Source organism: Falco naumanni, chromosome 10, assembly GCF_017639655.2.
Source record: "Falco naumanni isolate bFalNau1 chromosome 10, bFalNau1.pat, whole genome shotgun sequence".
NCBI lineage: Eukaryota > Metazoa > Chordata > Aves > Falconiformes > Falconidae > Falco > Falco naumanni.
Genome location: NC_054063.1, coordinates 19377593 through 19392155, shown reverse-complemented (window position 1 = coordinate 19392155; position 14563 = coordinate 19377593). Strand labels below are relative to the sequence as shown.

The following is a 14563-nucleotide window of genomic DNA, read 5'->3' as shown; positions in this document are numbered from 1 at the left end:
CGGATCCGCGCCCCCCCCCCCGCCCCTCCGGCCCTGCTCCCTCGCCGGGACGAGGCCACCGACAGGGGTAAGGTGGCCCCAAAGCAGGGGGCAGCTGGGGGGCAAGCGGGACCCGCCACGGGGCTGGGGCTGGGCAGCACGACGCGGCCCCCCGGGGTGCCGGGGGGGGGGGGGGTGGTGGCAGCGGGGCGCCCCGGGGGGCACCGGGGGGGGGGCGGGCGGGGGCCTCCGGTTTCAGCTCCCGAAACCCGACCCGGGACGGGGCCCGAGGCACGTGGCAGCGCGGAGCCATCCTGGCCACGCCCCCTGTCCGTGTGACCACGCCTCTTTGTCAAGTGTGACCACGCCTCCGCTTCTAGCCACGCCCCCTGGCGTAGCCCTGCCCCGCTCGCTGACGTCACCGCTGCGCCGGGTGCCGGCGCTCGCCGCGGACGTCACCGCCGGTGCGCCGCTCGCGGGGGGCGGCTGAAGGTGACGGTGGGTCCCGGTAACCGGTGCTGGTGCCGCTGCCCGCCCCGCCATGGCCGCCCGGCAGCTGCTGGCGCTGCGGCGCTTGCCCGCCGCCTCCTTCTCGGTGAGCGGGGACGGGGGAGGGCGCGCCGGGGCGGGGTCCGCCGGCCCCGGTGCTCCCGGCGCTGAGTGCGTGTGTCCCCGCAGACGGCGCCCAAGAAGACGCAGTTCGGGTCGCTACGGGACGAGGACCGGATCTTCACCAACCTCTACGGGCGGCATGACTGGCGGTGAGTGGCAGGGTCGGGGGGTGGCCCGTTGCCACCAGCTCGGTGCCACCGGCCGTGCCGTGCCCGCAGGCTGCAGGGCGCCCTGCGCCGCGGCGACTGGTACAAGACGAAGGAGATCCTGCTCAAGGGGGTGGACTGGATCCTCGGCGAGATCAAGGCCTCAGGGCTGCGGGGCCGCGGCGGCGCCGGTTTCCCCACCGGCCTCAAGTGGAGCTTCATGAACAAGCCCCCGGACGGCAGGTGAGACCGGGACTGGCCCCGTCACCCCCCCGCGGGGAGCCTGGCCCTGACGGCACCCGCATCCCCCTCCAGACCCAAATACCTGGTGGTGAACGCAGACGAGGGGGAGCCGGGCACCTGTAAGGACCGGGAGATCATGCGCCATGACCCCCACAAGCTGGTGGAGGGCTGCCTGGTGGCGGGGCGTGCCATGGGCGCCCGCGCTGCCTACATCTACATCCGCGGCGAGTTCTACAACGAGGCCTCCAACCTGCAGGTGAGCGGCGGATGGGGGCGAGGGGCCCCCAGCCAGCAGGGGAAGGGGGCTGCCCCAGACCCACTGGTCCTTGCCCGCTGCAGGTGGCCATCCGGGAGGCGTACGAGGCTGGGCTGCTGGGGCGGGACGCCTGTGGCTCGGGATATGCCTTCGATGTCTTCGTGGTGAGGGGTGCCGGAGCCTACATCTGTGGGGAGGAGACGGCGCTGATCGAGTCCATCGAGGGCAAGCAGGGCAAGCCACGCCTGAAGCCCCCTTTTCCCGCCGACGTGGGTATGTTCCCGGCCCTCCCCGCTTTGCTTCTGTGGCTCTTGGCAGCATGAGCCATTTCCAGGCACTGCTGGAGAGTGGGATAAAATGGCAGCGACCGGACAAAACCAGTCGTCCCCAAGCCACCGTCCTGCTGCAGCCGTTGAGAGCTCCCACCACTTCCAGGTGTCTTTGGCTGCCCCACTACGGTGGCCAACGTGGAGACGGTGGCTGTGTCCCCCACAATCTGCCGGCGGGGTGGTGCCTGGTTTGCCAGCTTCGGGCGGGAGCGCAACTCGGGGACAAAACTCTTCAACATCTCGGGTCACGTCAACAACCCCTGCACTGTGGAGGAGGAGATGTCAGTGCCGCTGAAGGAGCTCATTGAGAAACACGCCGGTAAGCACCATGGGCTGCCCTGCCGAGCCATGCTGGGGCCGTGCTGGGCCCAGCTCAGCCCGCCCTGTCCCCCCTCTCTGGCAGGGGGTGTCCGCGGGGGCTGGGACAACCTGCTGGCTGTCATCCCGGGGGGCTCCTCCACGCCGCTGCTGCCCAAGTCAGTGTGCGAGACTGTGCTGATGGACTTCGATTCCCTGGTGCAGGCGCAGAGTGGGCTCGGCACGGCCGCCGTCATTGTCATGGACAAATCGGTAAGGGATGGGCCCCCTCCCCAGCCCCCCCGTGCCGTGGCAGGGCCCTCACCCTCCCTTCCCTCCCCAGACTGATGTCATTAAAGCCATCGCCCGCCTCATCGAGTTTTACAAGCACGAGAGCTGCGGGCAGTGCACCCCATGCCGAGAAGGTGAGCAGGGGGCCGGGGCGGGCAGGTGTGGGGCCTGGGGGGCCACACTGCAGGCCCCTCATGGCCTTCCCGTCCCTGCAGGTGTTGACTGGATGAACAAGGTCATGGCGCGGTTTGTGCAGGGCAATGCACAGGTGGCCGAGATCGATGCGCTGTGGGAGATCAGCAAGCAGATCGAGGGCCACACCATCTGCGCCCTGGGCGACGGTGCAGCCTGGCCTGTGCAGGTGGGGCATCTGGGGCGGGGAGCAGGGTCTGGGGGCGCTGTCAGCCTTTCCCCCCACCCCCTTAACCCATCTCCTTTGCTCTGTGCAGGGCCTCATCCGCCACTTCCGACCTGAGCTGGAGGAGAGGATGCGGCGCTATGGGGAGGCCAAAGCCCGAGCGGTGTCGGCGTAAGGAGGCGGTGGGGGGGCAGGGACTGCCGGCAGTGGTGGCCCTGCCTGTTCCTACTGGGGGGGCTCCCTGGGCAACTTGTGGGTTCTGCTGAGGGATCCTCAATAAATGCTGTTGCGCTCACAGGCTCGCTTGGCTGGGAGGGGGGACAGGTGTAAGCTGTGGACATAACCTGGGAAGGGACCACTGGGGGGGCTTTGGGGTCCTGCCTCCCCTGGAGCAGGGTATCCCCAGGATCAGGGGGATCACGCAGCCAGGGTATGGATTTCCTCCCCACCCCCAAAGGGAGATCCTGGTTTTCCATGAGCTTCCATGGCCCCCGCTGGGCTGGGCTGGGGGGCAGAGGCAGCACTACACTGTTGGGGTATTACATGGCCCCCAGCCCATCCCTGGGGACACCATGCTCCCTGCCGTGGTGGCACCAGGACAGCTCCTGCCTGTACCAGTGCCACAGGGGACAGCTGTCGTGTCCCCCCAGCCCCCATAGTGTTGGCACCGAGGGCCAGCCATGCACCGTGACTCACAGATCACGGCACAAGTGGTTCCAAACATGGCTTTTTACTAAATCACAGTGTGTGACGCCAGCTGCAGGCACGTGGAGCCTGGCAGGCAGCAGCACCCACGGGTGGAAGGGCTGGTTTCCTCACGGCACCCTCCTCCCACCCCATCCCGGTGTGCATGTCAAGGCCACCCCTAAAAATACCCCCCCCCAGCACCTGAGGGCCACCTCGTTCCCTCTGGCGTCACGTCGAGGGGCTTCGTGCCGGCACGTAGGTCTTCCTGCGGTAGCCGTTGGGCAGCAGCAGCTCCAGCGTCAGCTCGGTGATGATGGCTGTCAGCCCCCAGACCTTGTGGGGGCCGTTGAGGAAGACAGGCAGGGTGTAGCCGTAGCGGCCGGCGGTGCGGAAATGGGTGTAGCCCTGGTTCTCCTCCCGCAGCAGGTGAGCCAGGGGCAGGGTGAAGACCTCCTCCACCTGCCGGCACAGGTGGCAGGGGGGTGGCCAGGGCCGGCTGCCACAGTGGCACCAGGGAACCGGGTGCTCAGCCTAGGCGGGGGCTGCAGCCAGTGCAGGGTCACCCACCTCATCGGGGTTGGGGGTTAATGTCCAGTCCTCCAAGGGCCCCAGGTTGGCCACAACGGGAGCCACCATCTGTCCCTGCTGGAAGGTGCATCCACAGGGGATGGGGGTGACAGTCACCCCTTCCCCAAAGTGTCACCCACGCACCTGGATCCCCTCTCCCCAGCCCCGGACACCCTGTGGCCCACTCTGGCACCTACTGTGCATCTGTCACCCAACACCCCTTTGCCTGCTGCCACCCGTGTCCCTGCCATTCCATGAATCTGTCATTGTGTCCCCGCCAACCCCTGTGTCCCCATCACCCTGTGTCCCTGCTGCCACCCCGCCCTTATGTTCACGTGCCCTTTGCCATCCCCACGTCCTTAGTGTCCCCACACACCCTGCAGCCCCAGCCCGGTGCCCTTGTCACCTCGCCCCCCCCCCCCCCGCCCCCGGTGCCCTGTACCCGGTCGGGCAGCGGCCGCAGCTGCCCCCAGACGCTCGGTGCCGCCACCGCCACCCCCAGCTCCTCCCGCGTCTCCCGCAGCGCCGTGGCCACTGCGTCGCCGTCCGCCGGGTCGCGCCGCCCCCCGGGGAAGCTGCAAAAGGCCGGGGCAGGGAGGGCAATGGGGGGGGTCGGCGTCAGCCCGGCCCCGGGCCCCGCTCCCGCCGCCGGTACCTGACGTCGCCGCTGTGGGGGCCGCCCAGGCGGCGGGAGCGGAGGGTGAAGAGCAGCGCGGGGCGGCCGCGCACCGAGCACAGCGGCACCAGCACGGCCGCCGCCGCCGCCGCCCCCCCCCGCCGCCCCGCCGCCGCCGCCAGCCGCGCCCGGCACCGCCGCTCGCTCCCACCGCCCAGCAGCGCCGCGCCCGCCGCCTCCGCCATGGCGCCGCGGGCACCGGGGGGGGGCGGTGCCGGCCCGGTCCCGCCCCCGCCGGGGTGCTCCGGCCTCCCGGGGGGGTGTGCAACCGGCCGCCCCGGTGGATAGCCTCGTCCCAGTGTGCAAGCGGCCCCCCATGTGCAACTGCCTCCCGGTGTACAACAGCCCTGCCGGGTGTGCAACCACTTCCCAGCGTACAACCCCCCCCTCAGCGTGCAACCCTCCTGCCAGGTGTGCAACCCAGCCGCGGGATGAAACCTCCTCCCGGTGTGCAACCCCTCCCAGTACACAACCCCCCCACCAGGCGTGCAACCCCTGCGGTGTGCAACAGCCCCAGGGTGTGCAACCACCCCCGCCAGCTGTGCAACATCCTCCCGGGGCGCAACTGCCCTGCCTGCTGTGCAACCCACCTCCAGCTCTGCACACACACCCCTGGGCATGCAGCGGCCCTGGGTGTCCCACCCTCCCACTGGCTGTGCAACAGACCCCACCGGGTGTGCAACGCTCCCCCCCCCAGCTTTGCACAACACCCACCTGCAGCTTTACAATGCCCTGCCAGGTGTGCAGTCCTCTTGCTGGGTGTGCAACAACCCCTGCTGGGTACACAACCCACCCCCCCAGCTTTGCAATGCCCCTGCTGGGTGTGCAACAACCCCCACCAGATGTGCAACCCCCCTCCCAGCTTTGCACACACACAACCCCCACCACACGTGCAAGTCCTTCTCCAGCTGTGCAACCCTGTTCGGGAGTTTGCAACCCTCTGACGGGGTGTGTGGCCCCCCAGTGCCACTCCTGTGTTCCCTCACCCAGGGGTGCTGCGGTGGGATCCCCCCCAGCTCTGCTCCCACCACCGCAGCCTCAAGGAGGAATGAGGGAGGGGAAACTGAGGCGCATGAGCAGAGGCCTTTGGGCCCCACCACCACCCACGCCACTGCCCCACAATTATCCCCCAGCTGTTAACGAGCAGCCCCCAGCCCCTGCGCAGGGTGGGGCAGCCCCTGGGGGAGCTGGGACCATTGCTGCCCAAGCACCTGTGACACTGGTACCACCGGTCTTAATAAATCAAGGGGGTTATTGGTAAGAGGGGGAAGGTTCTGGGCCCTGTTATCTTGCGGGGGAATTTCTTCCCTCAAAACAGCCTCGACTGGGTCCAAGGCTGGGAGAAGGCTCCCAGGGTGTAACCACAGGAGAGGGATTTCTGCCAGCGGATTTACTGGGAGCCTCAGCAGCGCCAACACTTCCAGGCTATAGATAAAGAGACAGGTGCTGGGTCCCTGCAAGGACAGGAGGGACATGACAGTGGCTCGTGGGACTGTCCCAGCACCCAGCCTGGCTGACTGTGCCTACGGGGGTCTGTGCGGGTGCTGAGCTGACAAGGGGTCAGAGAAATAAGGGGGAAGTAGGGAATCATAGGGACAGCACTCCGGTGGTTCAGTCAGGGAGGGAACACTGGAGATCGGCCAATCCCCTCCCCAGGAAACCCCCAGCCTCATGACAGACAATCAGGCATCCAACCTTCACCTCTCAGCATTAAATGATTTTAAAAAACTGTATAGAAATCAACACGCTCTCATAATTCTTTGCCTCCAGAGCCCCACATTGGCTTCACAACTGCCCTCTCATCTCCAACTTCAGCGAAACCTCCTCTCCTCCCACACGTATCGCTTCCCTGCGGGCACCTTGCGGAAAAACAGGCTGTTCCCTCGGCTCATGTTGCCCTGGAAGGAGGAGACAATCACTGCTAGGTGAGTCAGGGCTGCCCCGATTCCTGGTGCAGCCCCCCCAGACCTCACGGGGCTCCCACCTGGCTCCTCTCCATGGCCAGGCAGCATCCCGGCGCTGCCCCGCTCCAGCCACTTACCTCCCTGTGCAGCTGGCTCCAGCAGTCCAGCCAGGAGGAGTAGGTGGGTGCGTAGGGGAAGAGGCCCCCAGCCAGCCTGGGAAAGGGAGAGGAGACCCACGGGAAATTATTTCCACCCAGGGCTGAGCCAGTAGGGAAGGAACCATCCCCCTCTGCAGCTCCACGCCGGGCTGAACCCCAAAATGGCCCTTCCAAGGCCAGGCTCCCACCCCACACATCCCCCCCAAACCACAGTGCTACCGTCCAGGGATTAGCCCCACAGCAAGTTTAAAACATCTTTGCTATCTGGGAGCTTTGGAAAGGCAGTTTTGGCAGCTGATCTGGCATGGAGGGGCACGGCCGACACCCGGGCCAGCCCCACCAGGCGTGGGCTCGCCCTCGCTGCGGCATAGGAGATGGTGGCAGACTCACCCGCAGTTATTGACGGCCATCAGGTTGGAGACCAGCACGAAGGGGTAGGTCAGCATGCTGGCAAAGAACTGCAAGGGAGAGCAGGGCTGATTGGCAGCGGCACGTGGACCCCTAGGGATCTCCCCGCTTCACTCCACATGGCAGTAAGGACCCCCAAAAGATCCCCAAGGACACCCCACAGAGGAAACCCTCTCCCACAGGCCCCATGTGGGGCTGGGCCAAGGCCGACGGCGTGAGCCCGTGGGTGCGCAGGGTCACAGAGCTCCTCCGTGGAGCATTCCTTCCCCTGCAGGCCGATCCCTCCACAGCCCAGGGCTCTGCTCCCCCAAGCGTAGCAGCCGCAGGACAGGCAGGATTACGGGAACACACTGTTTCCCAGGGGAAAGAGGATTCCATTATTTCCTGCCTCCCCACAGGGAGACAGCATCACACACATGAGTGTACCCCCCCGTCACATGGGCTGTACTCACTCCAGTGACTGCCTGTGAGTAGCTCTTCATCTCTGCCATGGTTGAGACCTGTAGGAAAGGGAAAGGCACCTTCATTCCCTACAGAGCTGTGTTGCCACCCCAAAACAGGGCTGTGGCCTCCCAGACTGTCCCTGGAGCCTCCCCCATCCCTCACTGCTGTCAACTCAACACCAGCCACGTCCCTGCACTGCCCCCAGCCTGCCCCAGGCCCCCCAAAAGCAGGGTGCCAAGCCCATACCCCATTCTCCAGCGCGTACGTGTTGATGAGGTAGGCCAGCATGTTGCAGAGCCAGAGTGAAAGGATGTCCCCGAGGAGCCGGGGGATGAGGCCACTAAAAGAGAAAAGGCAGCAGGAACGTGAGCCTAGTGCAGCCTTGGATCCAGCCGCACGGAGGGAGAGCTGGGGAACGGCCAGTTTAGAACAGGAGGGAGCAGCAGTTCCCCCAGAAGCTGGGTGAAGGGGGAACTCCTGGCCCCAGGAGCAGGACAGTTCAGAGAGGACACGGACGCAGAGGGGAACTGTTGGAGGGACCCAAAACACCCCCCAGCCACTGCTCCCGGGAAAAGGTTACTACACCTTTGCTCTGTTTTAATGTCCCCAGGTACTGGATGTCACCTGCACACCCCGGGGCTGGTGGCTACAAGGCAGGGGCTTGCCAGATCCACACCAGGAAGCCCCCCAGGGAGGGCAGAATAGGAAACTGTGCACCCCAGCAGCGGCTGAGGTCAGGGCGGAGTGCTTCTGGAACCCGGCAAGATGGGAGGGCAGAGCTGCAGCGCCGCAACTGGAGCGAGGAGCAACACCTGAGTGAGGCCCATGGATTTTGGGGAGACACCCCGCTGTACCCCCCTCCCCCAGGCCCCAATGGATGGCACTCACGCGAAGAAGCCCAGGATACCCTCTTCTCGGTAAATCGTGGCGAAGGCGCTTAGTGTCCCACTGGGCCGGGGAGGAAGAGGACAGTGCTGCAGTCAGAGGGGGCCCTGCGGGCAGGCAGCCCCCGCTGCGGCAGCCTCCGCCCCATACCTGTACTTGGTCTCCCGGCCGATGAACTGCACCATGCAGCGTAGGGTGATTACTGCAGGCAGAGACAGGCAGCGCGAGGGTCAGGGGGGTACAGGGATGCTCCAGAGGAACACAGGGGTGACACGCACCCGTTACTTGAGTCACTATGCCCGTGCACTGGCTACGGGGGAAGGCACCTACCATGAAAGGGGTGGGTGATGAGCGTGGCAGCAGAGCGAGCGACCATCTCTCGGGAGGTCTGAGGAGAAACGGGCTGTCAGGGGGGGCTGGGTGACAGGGATGCAGCAGACAGAGCACCCACCAGTGTTGTACCAAGCCCCTCTAACACCCTCCTCCTCCTCCTCACCTCCTTGAGAACCTGCTCCAGTGAGGACACGGGCTCCTTCTTGCTGGTGCCAGGCTGGAGACAGAAAGAGGCATCAGGCAGGGAACAGCCCCCCAAAAAGCACCACTCCTTCCCCCCCACCTCTGAAAGGACCCACAGCCCCCCAGCGTGGGCTCGGCAGCCCCTGGCCCTGCTGGAGCCCTTCTCCCTGGGGGCAGTGCTTGATGCTGGGCTGCCTCTGCCTGCAGCCAGGGCGCACACAGAGAGAGGGAGAGAGGGAGTGAGAAAAGGAGAGGGAGGGAGGCAGGCAGGTGGGCAGACAAAGGGAAGGAGTGGGAGAGGGAGGAAGGGAGCAAGAGAGATGGGGGAAGGAGGGGGAAAGGAGGGAGGGATGGAAGGAGGGATCAAAAGGGAGACAGAGAATTCACTGGGGGAAGCAGCCTTGCACCTACCTCAGCCTGCTCGGCCTCCTGGTACCGCTGGGGATGGAAAGGGCAGGGTCAGCACAGCCGCGGGAGCCAGGGCAGGGACCCCCCAAGGCCAAAGCGGCGAGATGCGGGGTCTCGGTGCCCCCAGCGCCGGCCGACAGAGCCCTCCCGGGGCCGGCTGCGACGCGCCCCCCCCAGGTACCTGCAGCACTTTGCTGTGCACCACAGTGCCGATGGCGCTGGAGCAGAGGCGGGGGGTGAGGCCTTTGAAGAGTCCCGCTCTTCCGTCAACCTTCACGATGTGCTTGGCTGGGGGGGCAGCGGGACCCCGTCACGCCACGCCAGACCCCCGCGGGGCGGGAGACACGGGCAGCCGCGCCGCCGCGGCAGACTCACCGTACGAGAAGAGGCCCGGCAGCTGGTAGACCTGGCGCCCGAAGACGTTCCTCCCCAGGGTGGGCGGCAGCGGCTCGTACCCCACCTGCGGCGGGGACAGGCTGCCTGCAGTCGCCGGTACCGGGCCCGGTGCGCCCCCCCAGCCCCCCCCGTTACCGGCAACCCCTTACCTGCACCAGCACCTTCACGTACATGAGGGGCTGCGAGAGCACGGTCAGCCCCGAGCCCAGCAGCACCTGCGAGGCCGCGTCCGCCATGGTGCCGCCCCGGCGTCACGGCCCAGAAGGACACCACCGCCACCGTTTCCGCTTCCTCCCCCCGCTCCCGGTACTTCCGGCGCGGCCGCAGCCTGCTTCCGGGCGGGGGGGGGAGCGGGGGGGGGGGGAGCGGGGAGCGGCGCGCCGGGTCGTCATAGCAACGAGGTGGCGTCACCACGGCCAGCAGGCCTGAGGCGTCGCTATGGCAACGCGGCCTGCGGCACCCGCGGTGCCTGAGGCCTCGCCACGGCCTGCAGGCCTGAGGGGACATGGCAGGACCTGAGGGGACAGGGCGATGGGCCTGAGGGGACAGGGCGTGAAGGGACATCGTGGCGACAGGGCCTGAGGGACTGGGACCAGAGGGGACGCAGTGGCGATAGGCCTGAGAGTCTGGGGCCTAAGGGGACACTATGGCGATGGACCTGAGGGCACGGGGCCTGAAGGGACGTCATGGAGATAGGGCCTGAGTGGACGCCGTGGTGATGGGGCCTGCAGCACAACGGAGCCTGCAGGGCTGAGGTACCGCCATGGTGCCGGGGCCTGGGGCTGGGTGCCAGCAGCCTCTGGGCAGGCTGGAGGCTGAGGAGGAGCCCCAGGGGAATGGCAGGATGAAAACTAGTGTCACCACACAGAGGCACAGCCACGGGTACAGCCTTTAATCCCGAGCACAGGCCCAGCAGCGGCGGGCAGCGGGCAGCGAGGCCGTGCTGTGGGTGGTGAGGTGGGAATGTGCCCTGTGCCTGCGGGCAGCAGCCGCCTGCCCGCCCCGCTGCCCACCCCACCGCTGGGACAGCCCCAGTTTGGCTCCCGGGGCTGTATCCCGTGAGGAATCACTGGTGACACCAGGGTGGTGGGTGCTCAGCAGTGGCTGATGGCGCGACACTGCACTGGTGCCACTGTCCAGCTGAGATCCCCAGATGGCAGCACGGCGTCCAGCCCCCCACTGCAGCTGCGCTGGGAGCGGTTACAACAGAGCCAGCTCTGGGCTCCTCTCCCACCGCACTGCCTTCCCTTGGGGTCCTGGGGAGAGCCAGCTGCCGGTGGGTCCTGGAGGGCCCTGGCCTGGCCTGGGGGTCACAGAAGAGGGGTTAGACCCACATGGAGCCCCAGGAGTGCTGGCACCAGGCTGGGACAGCACCAGGGACAAGGGTCCCTCCAGGACTGTCCCCTCTGGGACCAGGTGGACTGTCCTCACAAGTCCAGGCTCACCGGGATGTTGGCATGGTTCTGGTAGGCAGCGTTTGTCTGGTTCAAGGCATTCCTCGCTCTTCGGCTCCGCAGCTGCTTCCTCCTCTGTCGCTCCTGCTGCACCAGATGGCAAAGCAATATAGGAACATCTGCACACTGCGACATCTTGCGCCTTCCCGGTGCTTCATCATGCCTGCCCTGAAAGCAGTGGCACCCAGGGGCTCACCGGCTGTGCTGGGCCACAGAGGGGAGCCGGGGGGGTCTCATCAGACACGGAGCTGTCAGAACCGCTGGTGCTGTGTGAGGGAGACAACTGTCTGCAGCACCCGCTGGCACTGCCGGGCTCTGTGGGGCGGCGTGGCTGGGACGTACCTGGACTCAAGCTCTGAGGTGGAGACATCACTCCAGCTGCCCCCAGAGCCCGGCTCATGGCCCAGCCGCTGCCTCAGCAGCGTGTCCAGCTCTGACAGGCACTGCTGGAACTGCGGGTCAGAGCCAGCATCACCGTGGTTCCCTGCAGCACCAGGACCAGCCCGGGTGCTGTTGTTTGAGCCACAGCTGCTGACCCACCTTGGCAGGATCAGGGTCGCAGAAGTCAAGCAAGGTGTCACAGAGGTGGTAGCCCAGCGACTTGAGGTCTTCGACAGTGAAGTGCGAGTTCCTTCCGCCTGGAGGGAACAGGGCACAACGAAACAAGTGGCAGCTTCCCAACCTGGGGACCATGCGTCTGCCAACACACCTGGCACCATTACCCCTGGCCCATGGCAGCCCCTCACCCAGCGTGGAGCCGCCGAAGGCTGCCTCCATGGTGTAGCTGTTGGAGACACCCATGCGCCACATGACCACCCTGCCTGTCCCCGCTTTGCTCTTCTGCACTTTAAACTTGCAGCTGAGGAAGGAGAACTGGGGCCAGCCCCGGAGTTGGCACAGTGTGGGCATGTGTCCCCCTTCCAAGCCCCACAGGGACACCACAGCAGCATGGGAAGTGGCACGGTGGCCACATTCCCTGCATCACCATCTGGTGTCACCATGAAGCTTGGCGAGGATGCCATTCCCCAGCTCTGAGACGCCATTCCTCAGCTCTGAGGATGGCTTCAGAGAATCCCACCTTGTCGGGGGCGTTTTTGCTCAGCATCAGGGGGAAGACGCGTTGGCACAGCCGTGGCCCAGCACCAGCCCTGCCACTGTCACAGCCATACATGAAGACATTGTTCTTCCGGCTGTGCCCATGGAAGTCGCAGTACAGCACCACCTCCCGCTCCGCCAGCACCCTGCGCACATCAGGATAAACCCACCAGCACCACCACAGGAATGGCATGGACCTGCCAGCTCCCCGCACCCCCACCTCACCTCTCAACCATGGCCCGAAGGTGCCACACGCTGGGGAATGAGCTGCGGAGCGCCGTCCTGTAAGCCCTGTTGGGATCGCGGCCTGCCAGGGAGCAGCGCGAGTTGCCCACCACCACCCCGTCGGGGTTGAGCATGGGCACCACCTTGAAAATGAAGAGCCGGCGCAGGAGCTGCGCATCAGCGTGGGCACCAAGGAGGAAGTCGAGGCAGCCCTGCATGGCCCAGGAGCTGCCGCTCTCCCCGGGGTGTGCGCGGGCACTCAGCACCACCACCCGCTTGGCCGCCACACCGGCAGGGCTGGTGATGGTCAGCAGGTAGACGGTGTTACCGGCCAAGCTGCGGCACAGCGCCCGCACCGTGCAGTACTGTGAACGCATTGGGTCACTTGCCAGTGCCCGCAGGTAGCGCTGCAGGTCAGAGTAGGTGTAGGGGTAGGAGTGGGCGAAGAAGCAGGTGTCATCGTTGTGGGGGAAGCGCACTGTCCAGGAGAGGCAGAAGGTGGCCGGGTCCTTCCCGCCACCACCCCCCCGGTAGTAGCGGAGGTCAGTCCCGACGCGGCGCCAGCCGATGCCACGGCTCTGGGCATCCTGCTGGGAGTAGAGCAGCGGCCGCAAGCCCTCGCTGTAGAGGCTCTTGGGCTTTGCCAGGTTGGCGATGGTGAAGCGGTAGAGAGGGTCTTGCCGGGTGTTTTGGACGCGGAAGTAGAACCACTGGGTGTGCTTGCAGGTGTACAGGTCTGGCCGCAGCGTCAGCACGTACTCGTAGGGGCCCCTGTGCAGCAGGACAGGCCACACTCCAGCTCCCAGCCCTACTGCTGCCTGCCCCCAGGCCCCCAGACCCTCTCTTACACCTTGACAGCTTTCTGGAGGTTGCCGCTCTCGAAGCGGGATTCGAAGAGCAGTGTGGTGTCCTGGGGACCCTCCAAAGGGGCCGCTGGTGAGGAGAGGGGACCAGGGGCCCCCCCGACCCGGGCATGAGTGAAGCAGGAGCCTCGGGGTGCTGTGGGGGGAAGCCCAGAGGGACAGCGATGGGGGCCTGGGGAGACCAAGGGGGCACCCAGGGGTGCTGCCCCCTCCCCAGTACCTGGGTTGAGGTGGTAGACAACAGTGCCAGGCTCCTTGCTGGGGGTGGCTGGAGCCTGCTCAGGACCCACGGGCTGGCAGAAGGGCTCCGGTTCAGGGGGGACCCACTCTAGGGAGGGACAGAGACAGGCGCTGTGGGCACCATGGGTGTCTGGCGCAGTGGCGAGGTGGGGGGATGGCCGGAGCACTCCCTCACCGATGTGCTTGATCGTTTCCTTGATGACTTCGCACTCGACAGGCCAGTGGGGAGCAGGTAGGGGTCCCCGTGCCGAGGGAAGGGCAAAGAGAGCCCGCGGTTCCCCCAGGGACCCACGGCACTGCACTGAGGGGACTAGTGTGCCCTGGCGGGGGGTCTGCTCCAGCACCCCAGGGGCTGCAAGAAGACCAAGAGGGGCTGGGGGGCTCTGATGCACTCGTGGCAGAGCAGGAAGCCCAAGCTGTGAGGGTTGGGGTGGGGACACCCCCTCAAACCCACCCACTACCCCGAAGCAGGGAGAGGACCCAGCCACTGTGCTCTGCACGCCAGGAGGGCACAGCTCTGAGCCCCAGGGCAGCACCAACTGCACTGCCGGGGAACTGCGGGCGGCAACGGGGTCTCACTCACGGCTCAGCTCCTGCCCAGGACCCCGCAGCCAGCCAGGTTTGGTGCTGCCGGTGCCAGGCTCCTCGGAGGCGTGCTGCTCAGCAGAGCCCCCTGGGAACACCGGGCTCTTCTGCCCGCCCATCTTCTGGCCTTGGGGAGAGCGCAGCTGCAGCCCCGAGCTGGGGACATGAGGGGACGTGTCCCTGTGGCCAGGGCCCCTCCGCAGCCAAGGCTCACCTCGGAAGTAGCCGTAGTAGCGCAGGTGGCTGTACATGAAGCTGTCGTAGGGCTCGGGGACCAGCTCGCCACCGAACCCCCCCCAGTCCCTCAACCCTGATTGCTGGGCTGGGCTGCATGGCTGCGAGAGCTCCGGCAAAGGCCCAGCAAACCCTTCTCTGGTGACTAGGACGCGGTCGCTGAGCGACCAGCTAGCACTGGGGAGGGACAGGGCGGTCCCGAAGCCAGGAAAGGAGCCAAAGGGATTGCGTTATCCTGGCAGACACCCAGAGGAGCGGGGCCACAGAGGGCTCCCACGGCATCAGCCTGAGCCAGGGCCAACACGCA

At 66.4% G+C, this 14563-nt stretch overlaps 4 protein-coding genes across 4 annotated transcripts; 1 reads left to right on the top strand and 3 right to left on the bottom strand.

The window, feature by feature from the left end:
* Positions 1 to 413: 413 nt before the first annotated feature.
* Positions 414 to 2806, top strand: NDUFV1 (NADH:ubiquinone oxidoreductase core subunit V1). Its single transcript, XM_040609651.1, has 10 exons — positions 414 to 574; positions 658 to 740; positions 810 to 980; positions 1053 to 1236; positions 1320 to 1509; positions 1672 to 1884; positions 1969 to 2135; positions 2206 to 2287; positions 2369 to 2514; positions 2603 to 2806. The coding sequence occupies exons 1-10, from the start codon at positions 521 to 523 to the stop codon at positions 2684 to 2686; spliced, it is 1374 nt and encodes a 457-aa protein (XP_040465585.1). The 5' UTR covers positions 414 to 520; the 3' UTR covers positions 2687 to 2806.
* A 419-nt stretch (positions 2807 to 3225) lies between these two features.
* Positions 3226 to 4626, bottom strand: NUDT8 (nudix hydrolase 8). The gene is made up of 4 exons (XM_040608876.1): positions 4421 to 4626; positions 4208 to 4340; positions 3766 to 3843; positions 3226 to 3657 (listed from the first exon to the last, which is right to left on the bottom strand). The coding sequence occupies exons 1-4, from the start codon at positions 4624 to 4626 to the stop codon at positions 3427 to 3429; spliced, it is 648 nt and encodes a 215-aa protein (XP_040464810.1). The 3' UTR covers positions 3226 to 3426.
* Positions 4627 to 6145: 1519 nt separating this feature from the next.
* MTCH2 (mitochondrial carrier 2) lies at positions 6146 to 9864 on the bottom strand. Its single transcript, XM_040609680.1, has 13 exons — positions 9710 to 9864; positions 9540 to 9624; positions 9346 to 9452; positions 9168 to 9194; positions 8737 to 8790; positions 8571 to 8628; positions 8391 to 8442; positions 8244 to 8303; positions 7602 to 7695; positions 7364 to 7411; positions 6894 to 6961; positions 6483 to 6558; positions 6146 to 6339 (listed from the first exon to the last, which is right to left on the bottom strand). The coding sequence occupies exons 1-13, from the start codon at positions 9794 to 9796 to the stop codon at positions 6253 to 6255; spliced, it is 903 nt and encodes a 300-aa protein (XP_040465614.1). The 5' UTR covers positions 9797 to 9864; the 3' UTR covers positions 6146 to 6252.
* A 182-nt stretch (positions 9865 to 10046) lies between these two features.
* On the bottom strand, positions 10047 to 14538 carry AGBL2 (AGBL carboxypeptidase 2). The gene is made up of 13 exons (XM_040608875.1): positions 14534 to 14538; positions 14237 to 14433; positions 13613 to 14011; positions 13418 to 13525; positions 13183 to 13333; positions 12335 to 13105; positions 12093 to 12255; positions 11761 to 11887; positions 11555 to 11652; positions 11357 to 11466; positions 11211 to 11280; positions 11006 to 11101; positions 10047 to 10863 (listed from the first exon to the last, which is right to left on the bottom strand). Exons 1-13 carry the CDS (start codon positions 14536 to 14538, stop codon positions 10627 to 10629), a joined length of 2532 nt encoding a protein of 843 aa, XP_040464809.1. The 3' UTR covers positions 10047 to 10626.
* Between the last annotated feature and the right edge of the window lie 25 nt (positions 14539 to 14563).